Source organism: Lytechinus variegatus, chromosome 18 (genome assembly GCF_018143015.1).
Source record: "Lytechinus variegatus isolate NC3 chromosome 18, Lvar_3.0, whole genome shotgun sequence".
Taxonomy (NCBI): Eukaryota; Metazoa; Echinodermata; class Echinoidea; order Temnopleuroida; family Toxopneustidae; genus Lytechinus; species Lytechinus variegatus.
Genome location: NC_054757.1, coordinates 15548529 through 15558441, shown reverse-complemented (window position 1 = coordinate 15558441; position 9913 = coordinate 15548529). Strand labels below are relative to the sequence as shown.

General features: G+C 35.7%; 1 protein-coding gene across 1 annotated transcript; it reads right to left on the bottom strand.

The window, feature by feature from the left end:
* Positions 1-983: 983 nt before the first annotated feature.
* LOC121432201 lies at positions 984-9118 on the bottom strand. Its single transcript, XM_041630055.1, has 3 exons — positions 8242-9118; positions 2621-2815; positions 984-2087 (listed from the first exon to the last, which is right to left on the bottom strand). Exons 1-3 carry the CDS (start codon positions 9116-9118, stop codon positions 1969-1971), a joined length of 1191 nt encoding a protein of 396 aa, XP_041485989.1. The 3' UTR covers positions 984-1968.
* Positions 9119-9913: the final 795 nt, after the last annotated feature.

Here is a 9913-nt window from a genome sequence, read left to right as displayed (position 1 = left end):
CATTGCAAGAAAATTTATTAGATAACTTAATGAGAAAGAAATTTTGACAATTTTCTAAATCAGAAATATACATCATATACGGATGGAAGAGTTGGAATGATGCTGGGACGGGGTTGTGCTATAGACCGCAAAAAATGGAAAGAAAGTATGAAAGCCTTATGTGCCATGGGGCACGAATGGGGATAGTAGTAGTAGAACATAAAATGAATTGGGTATATGGATTGCCATTGTAAGCAAGTAGGCTTGAAAATAGCATCTGGCAAACCAAAACATGTAATGATATGAAATGTATTTACAGTTTAGCCCAAAAATACAAGACAAATGAATAAATTCAGGTAACTACAGTCTCAAAAGGTATAAATAGTTCTTAAATTAAAACTCAAGTGGTAAATTGTAGAATATCTCATTCAATGTAGACTTATTCGCATTCTTTTCATGGGCATAGTGTTGGTCCTCATTCACACTTGATGCGTGTGCTAGTACGTGGTTGCCTTTTTCAAATTGTCATCACCAAGTGAACAATTTTTAATGTGGACTTGGGGGTACTTTGCACTTTTCAAGCATCTTTCCTATGAGAAAATAATGTCAAAGGAGTTCTTTCCTGACATGGTTTCCTAATTATAATGATGGACTCCACAGTGAAGTCTTTTATCATTTTACTTTCATTTACATAAAACAGTTTGTCAACCTTTTTTCTACAGTTCAAAAACGCAGACCAACAAAATCATTAAACTTCAAAAATGGGCTGCGAGCATTATTCTAAATTGCAACATGTACACTCCCTCTCAAGAGATGTTTATGGAGTTGAACTGGTTACCATTTAATCAACGTTTCAAATACTTTGGATGTATCTTCATGTATAAATGCATTCACAACTTATCTGCTGACTACTTTGGGAAGTTTTTTCTCCAACATGTTGAATTTCACCAAATTAACACCTGCCAAGGTTCTTAGTCAGCAAGAGGCGACCTAGTAAAATGTCACACAGAATACAGTAAAAACGCATTATGCTATGACGGCCCTTCCCTTTATAACAACCTACCAACTGAAATAAGATCTCAAACTATCCTTGCATCATTTAAATTTCATTTGAAGAAGCATGTAGCATTATCTAATCATTACCCATAATCATTCTTCTTTTCAAGCCGTACCTCAATCATTTACATAATTAACATATGACCCTAGCTCTATTTTGATATTGTTCGACTCACAACTTCAGCTTACTTTCTTAATTTTACTGGTTTTGGCTCATTGTAATTGTACCAATACACTTCTTATTACTTTCACGTCATCTGCTTTTTAAATAATTGTACTTATATTGTTAATTGTATATTTCCTTATTTCCTTCATAGGTACTTATTTATTTTGGGCTCTCTTATGATGATGCTTTGTAAATGAATTGTCACAATTGTTATAGTATGTATACACCGTCACAGGGCCCCATGGGAGACCAACACTTTGTTGAATGGGCTTCCCTATTTTTAAATAAATGAATCAATAAATATATAAAAAACAGAAAATCTTGAGATAATCTGATTTGATCATGTGGCATGCAACACAATGCACACTTTATCAGCAACAGATTTGTGCACAACATCTACAGTAGAAATCAAACCAAACATAATGTTTAGTGAATTGTCATGGTAGTTAGCATACATATTTATGAATCATCCTTCCTCTCTCTCTCTTTCACTCTCTGTGTTTCTTTCCCCTATTTAGTCACATTTGTCAGTGCATGCACTTGGTTCTATTATGATTGCAATTCTGGTCAGGACTCTACTTTTCTTCTTCTTCTTCTCCCTCCATTTCTTGTACTTGTTGATTCTCCTTTAACTTCTTCCACTTATTAATTCTCCTGCTAAATCAGGGTTGAATTCTGAATCGCAGAATATGATCAAAGTTGCAGCTTTGAATAGAGGGAGACGACAAGGGAGGATCTGTGAAGGATGTTGTAAATTTCACCACGCACTAGTCGATGGATAGGAATGCAGAATCCTTGTCTAGCTGGGAACCTCTGTCAGATGGCTTTAACACATCCAGCTCTTTTTCTTGCCCGTCTTCATATTCCTCAGCTATAGGAAAGGAACCTGTGAAGCCAAAACAAAAATATTTTATTTTTATTAGATGAATTAGGAATCGTACCAGGCATATTATTTTTAGGATGAATAGTGAGATTAATAATTTTCATGTTGGTGATGCACGAATCCCAGGGGCAGGAGTGGGGTGGAAGTACCAGGGCAGGGTTGGCATGTTTTAAGCGGTGTGTTTCAAATAAAAAATGTTTTAAAATGTGTTTTAAAACACCTGTTTTTTTCATTATGTCATACCCCCGTTTGGAGAAAGAGCGCAGTTCAGAATGCAAACTGCGGTTCTAGACCCCAATTTTCATTTGAAATCTCAATAACCTGTACACTGCAATGCTCCCATAAGTAGTGTGATTCTCAATTTTCACTTTGCCATTTTGTGCCCATAGCCCCATTGTACTTATCTTCTTCCCCTTTTGGAAATAACAATTTTTCTATTTTTGGGGTTTGAACAAAATTCTGTAGGTATTCTGAACTCTTTGTATGATACACAATAAAGTAAAAAAAAATCAGACGTGAGAACAATATGCACGTACATCTCTTTGAATTCTGCGTTGTTTGAGCCATCATCTCAAAGTCTTGCCGAAAGGAAATTGTTCGTGTTTCAATCTTCTTCATCAGGTCTGAGTCTGGTTCAAACGAAGAAGGTCTAGGTTCATCTTGTTGGGAAGTTGATCCGAGCTCCATCTCTTCTGTTGGTTTTCTTTCTTTTGTAAGACAAGCATCAAGTTCTGTGTTTGTAAAATAATGGTGAAGATAATAATTATGTTAACTGGCTGACTTCATATTTCCATGATGAATATGTCTTTATCTTCCCTTTATTAACAATTGTGAAATATTATATCTCAAATAAATAGTACTGACAAAATCAGCATATAATTTTTTGCCCCCCACTCAGATGGTTTTTCTAAACTTGCACCCAAATATTGCTAATTTGGACATTCATAAAAATGAATTAAAAGAAAACAGTAATAAAAAAAGTTTTTTCATACATGCATGTGATGCATCCAATTTTGGAACAAATGTTATAGTTAAGACAATATCTTGCAGATTATTTAAAATACAACTTAACTTCTGTTAGTATTTTGGAGTTTGTATTTATATTTAACAAGGAATCCCATTTGCTGTAGATTATGGAAATTCCAGTGTAGGTCTACTTTTTATTATACCTAAGGCATTATATTATAATATTCTAACATTCTGCATTCTTTTTGGATATAATTCTATAATTTCTGATTAGCAGATTATGAAGGTACTTTGATAATGACTAAGTTGTGCAACAGGTATATTCTCCTACAGAACAGAAGGATATGTTCACTTTGCCTAAGTACTACATGTCATTAGCTAAAAGTGTGAAAACAGTGGCTTTATTTTAAAAAATGGAATGTGGAAAGCTTGCATAAGGAATAGTAGCCCCCGATCAGTTTTCAATGCTCATAACAAGAATACTTTTGTCTCTTTTATTTCAAACAATGAATATACTCTCTGCACACTTGTATAATGATTTATATTCTCTATTGAAATTAATCAATTAGAAAAAAACTTACTATGAGGTAGTGCTGCAGCCGAACCGCCGAACCGAACGGAAGTTCGCCGAACTTGGCACTTCCGAACCGGACCGAACCGAACCGAACTCAAAGGCCTGGTTCGGAAGTTCGGTAAAAAAAAGTATGTTTGTATGCAATGCGTGAATGTGATGACTACATAGATTTAAGTATAAAATTAACAAAATATATATTGGTTAGTGATTGTGCACAAAGAGAATTCCACTCAATATATTTTTAAAATCCACTATGATAGCTCCCATCTCGTCTTTGATTGAACTGTTATCAACTTAAGAATATTTTATTAACATAAATATATTTTTTCTTGATAAAATGAGGGGGCATTTTGAAGCTAAACTCGGTATAAAAGTGTGGTGTATTTACGTATTGCCGTAATCGATCGTGATCGTAATCGGACCTAATCATTTTGTATTTAATAAAGAAAAAGAACCAGACATAAATTCATTCCTCGTAAATGACAAAGTATGACAGTTTCGGTCTCGTGTTTGATTAAATTTTTATCATTTTCATTTTTTTTTATAAACATGAATAGGCCTGGGAGTAAACATCGATTGATCGAATGGTTCGATTGGCATGCCGCCAATCACCAATCGATTAGCAAAATATACACTAATCGAATGTTCGGCAGATCCCGATTATGACGTTGGCATAACTCTAATACCCAAGTAATAATGATAAAATGACAAGAAAACAATGATGACAGCTGTTTTTTACAGGTTTAAAAATTATGTTACCGAGGTAATGTTTCAAAAATTATCAATGATTGTATCACATTCACAGTTACATACCAACATGATAGCGCTCCGAAAATGTTAATCCCACCCGACCTTGCCCTCATACACAAAATAAGTCATTGTGTGCGTGCACAATAATAAGTAAACACATAACCAGCTCACTTGAGCTGATTGGACCTTCGGATAGCCAATGAAACTTTGGGAAACAAAGAAGCGGAAGGCATGTGGTTCCCTTTATTATCAGGAAAGGTCATGACTTCAGAAATAAATTGACCCCTCCCCATCTGTGTGTGTGTGTGTGCGTGTGAGGGAAAGAGAGAGGGAAGGATAGGGGTGGGAGCCGGAGAATTTCTTTCATGTTTCAGAACAATGCAACCTTTTTTATATCCCCCTCAACCAATGAAAACTACATTCCAACACGCGCCCGCCTTCACCAGTACTTTCTCGACTAGTCTCCAAAAATAGACCCAGTTATACATGTAGGTTCAAATGATAAAAAAATCATAATTTTGAAAGGTATTTCAAATGAAATATTTTTTTTAATACATGTGTAGCATCGTGGGCAGTGCCAGAAGTGGAGGCGGGGACATGGTGTGGGCAAGGAATGAAATTTTTCAAGTGAAATGCTCCACCTGGGCTCAGTCTCAAAGAATATACTTCATGAATGAGTTGTTTACGTCTTTGGACTCGGCGAGCTGATTCATTTATATGCAGGGGTGTGGCACTTGGAGGGATGCATGCATAATACCAGGGTACCAGTATTGATTTAGGAAAGATTTTCATTGGAACAATAAACTGAAAGATTTAATCTCATTTCATGAAGTTTCTTTTGATATAAAAAAATCATGGAGAAGGGGGAAAAGGGCCTCATTTATGCTAAACATGTGACTTTGATGGAGATTTCTTCATGGGGGGTCACCATAAAGTAGGTCAACTATTGTGACTTAAAAGACGTGATTCCCGACGAACAATCGAATCATTCAATTATTTTTCCAGGAAATAATCGAATGGTAATAATAACAATCGTCCCAGGCCTAAACATGAATATATTTTTTCCTTATAAAATGTGGGGACATTTTAAGCTTAACTCAGTTAAAAAGTGTAGTTGAATTACGTATTGCTGTAATCGGATGTACATTTAATTGAAAAGACATAAATTAATTCCTTGTGACTGACAAAGTAATGGTAAAGTATATATATTCCACCTTCTGAAATTTCCATATTAATATAAAAGATAAATAAATAAGAGATGAAGGAATGAGGGTGAAAAAAACAAGATAAAAATTCAAACCAAATCAACGCATGTTCCCTGATCGATGTTCCGGAAATGGTTGGTAAGGAAAGTTGAAACAGGAAGTCCAAACAACCTGCTCTCGGTTGCTATTATACAGGTAAAATTCGTATTCCAAACTTGAAACATTTTTCCATTGTCAATATTTTCTTAAAAGTGGTTTAATCTGGCCAATTACTGAAAATGAAATGATAAATTATCAGTTCCGTCTTAGTTCTGACGATCAACGCCGAGTGATTTCACAACACTAAAATACGCAGTACAGTCCCATGTACACATTTTCGTGTTAGAAATATGTTTGAAATCACGTAGCGCCGATCTTTCTGGACCAAGAATGGACTGATATTTTATCTTTTTAAAGTAATTCATTGACCAGATTTTACCACTTTTCAGGAAATAGGGACTTTCTAAAACACTCATATTCTTTGGAATGTGAATTTTACCGGTATAATAACAGTTGAGTGGAGGTTGTTTGTCTACTATTTCGACATTCCCGATCAACACTTTCCAATTTGAGAAGCTGCGTTGGCAATGACATCGTAATCGATCATGATCATAGCTACATGAAATAATCGTGAAAAAAATATTCTGATCTTTGTAATTCTATTTCTGTCCTGATTCTCTCGTTATCAATATTTTTTTCTTTTGATTTTTTTATTTTCATTTTAAAAATGAAAGTAGAAATGACTTATTTTTTGTTTATTAAAACAAAAGAAAGTTCAACAATTATCTTAACTATTCTTTTTAGAAACAAAATTTATTATTAATACATGACAGTTCATCCAAGAGATTACTTGTTTGTAGGTCGGCGATCTTTATTTTTTATGTGTTAAATTTAATTTGGCATTTATTGCCGAACCCCGAACCGAACCAAAGTTCGGAAAAAAATTGCCGAACCCTGCCGAACCGAACCGAACCCGAACATGCCGCCTGACTTGCAGCACTACTATGAGGTAACATCTATAAGTCTACCTGACATAACTATATCATTTAGTGTATGGACATATTAAAATTACAAGCAGAAAGAAACCAACAACATAACTTGTTGGAAGTACAATCTGATACTCGAAAATTGAAATTGCCTAAAATTGGTTATACAGCAATTTGTACATGTAGCTCCATGATTGCATGTCAAATTGTGAAGTATTTTCACACAATAATCATTACATTTATCCCTATCATTTCAAGCCGAAATTAAAGAATAACAATGTTTTTTTCAATTTGTCAATATTTTGAATACGTGTATATATTTTTTTAAATACATAGGAGTACCATTGCAGTCTCTGGGGGACCACCTCATTTTGATTGTGGTGACACTGACAAATCTTCAACAGATTTCAGGGGTTATTTATTAATTTCATTTTTTTTTTTTTTTTTTTTGGGGGGGGGGTCAGAGGGTTGACTTAAGATGTTGTATGGTCCAAACATGTGTGATGATTATGCAACATGACCTTTTTGTTATTGTATTGAAATTGACAAATTTGAGATCATTTCTCAGATCAGGAGCCCATTACGGGACCCAGATTGTGGAATGTTTTTTTAAATCCATATTTGAATGTTGCCTAAAATTAACCAAATTTGATGGTCCAAAAATATTCTAGACAATCTCTTTTGATATTATATCACTGCTATAATTATGCTGTCATGATTTGAGGTGGTTTAATTTATTTTTATAGCTGATCATATTGCATTTGAATTAAGTCTAAGAAAAAAAGGAATGAAAGAAGAACATCACATAAGGACATAATGGGTAGCACTTCTTTAGGGCAGCAGTTTGATTTTTGTGCAATAACAGCTTACACTGTCAGGGAATACCAGTGTGTATGTATAGTTCACATCTCATTCCTACATGTATGTCAATAGACATTATGCCATGACTTTGCAGGGATAGGTGTCGTGTGGGCGGTACCGGAGCGGCGGACGCAACATCGGGACTGGCCCCTATGGTTTCGGAGTGCTGCAGTTTGGGGTGTGTGGTTCCGGACAGCTGTTTCTTGGTTGGACGGGCGCATTAGACTATTGGTCGCATACCCGATCGGGTTGGGTGGCTGGGAGGAATGTGTTTCCCTGGGAGTGATGGGTGTGACAGGCTTGTGCCATGCCCATTGCTCCCACGGGATACATTTCTCTTGGCGCCTTTCTTGTCGTGTATGCGACTGGTGGTTTTTCTGCGCCTGTCCAGCTCGGAAGTGGCTGTTTTGGACCGAGCATTTCTAGGCTGTAGCGCTTCGGAGGTGTGGGGGTATGTCTCGGAGTCGCGTCCGTTGCTCTGGTGTTACCCATTTCCAGACCTGTCCTCAATTTTAATTTTAATTTGCATTATATATTCATGAGTTATCTTTTATTATTCTAATTTAATTAGTTTGGAGGCTTATGTTTGTATTTTTAAGATTTTTGTACATTGATAGTTTACTTTTAAATTTTCATGTTGTTCAAAATGGTCTTTGTATATATCCAATTTTACATGTAACAAGATCTTTACAATGCAAAACAATGTAAATTTAGCCTTTGGGCTACCATGAATTTTTTTTTAAATAAAACCATTTATCTATCTATCTATCACTTACCTGAATTTTCATCGTCTTCATTAGGAGACTCACACTCAGATGTATGCCTTTGTCTTTGAGATGGATTTGGCCTTGTAGCTTGAGAATCTGATTGAGAAGCATTGAACTTCCTTTTTATTAGCTTATAAAGTTTCTGTGGAAGAACAGGGTTACCTGTTATCGTACACAGCATGATAATCCATCCAATGATTACCATTATTTTTATGTCACGAAAACCATTTTGGATGTCATTAGCAACTTGATCATTATGTGGAGGCGTTGGGCATGGACTGTCTGGTGCACCAGTGGAAAAGGAGTTTGACTCAGTGCTTGAAGACGTGGTTTCTATCAATATGTCCTCCGGTGATGCCAATGTTGTGGATGAGTCGGATGGTGGTGTAGCGTTCTTCTGTAGCTTGAACATCATAACATCTTTTGTTCTATAGGTTGTTCCATTGAACAAAAACTCCCAATGCGACCAATATTGGTCAGTTGATGTCACATTCTTGACCAGAACTGTGATCCTTAGTTTGGCAATATTAGGATTTTGTTGGGAAAAACGGTAATTCACTTCCCATCTTCGGCTGTCCTCCTCTTGAATGTAATCATGTTTCAACATTATACCATCAAAAATGGGAAGTTCGCCACTCTTCAGTACAATATCCTTCAAATGTAGGTCATTAGCCCATTCATTTGGTAGCAAGACTTCCAGAATATGATGTGCCATGTTCTGGTTGAGTATTACTTCTTGGGTTTGTTCAGTCAGTGTGCATGGTAGCAAGTCTATGCCTTTGCTACACTTCAGAATTTTCTTCTTTCCTGGAAGCAGAGGAGAGCCTGACAATGTCATACATCCTGCGACTATAATAAACTGCAAGGCGAAGTTGAAATCCATCATATTGTCTCTTTGTCTGCAAGGTTGTCGTCTTGGATGAGTGCTAGTACACAATTTTATAAGGCAATGTTATAGGCCTATATAATCTATTCAAATCACAATGGTGCTTGATATCAATAGTCCATGAGTCAGTCAGGTTTCAAATTGGACTATGTTGGTAGCTGGTTTTACCTCGTACACACCTATCATCTGTTAGTCTTGGCTCCAGGCATCAAAATTAGTTGTCAAAAGTTCAGCAATTGAAATGCTGTGGTTGTAGTTATGAAAAAATCATAATCCTGCCCTTGAACACCATTCTCGATGTTATGCTTGACTTATCACACTTTTATTACCGGTATACAATGATTATTGAAGAATTGCATACATGTACTTTTGGCTCAAAGGTCAGAAAAATCCTCAATGGGTAGTAGAAAAACTAATTGTGTTCGAGAACATGCGCTTGATGAATGATTAGTATTGATCATCTGTGACATCGCCCTCTTTGACAGTCAATCATTGACATTATTTTGAATTTTAAAAGTTTTCATATTCAAGTTGTGCAGTGGCTATGTTGGAAGAGAGCCCTAGCAGTCCTCACAGTTCATAATAACTAGTATTTCTGAAGATGATGATTGATCCATTGACTACAGAAGTTATGATAGTCCATATATAAACTTAACAACTTTAATTGTGAACAGATTTTGTGAAAGATCCCAGTCCAGATGAAGTATTTAGATAACTTTATAATCTTGTGAAGTAAGGAAAAGAGTGAAAGGGATGCATAGTTTTGAAAAAGTATTTTTGAGATTCACACCTGGA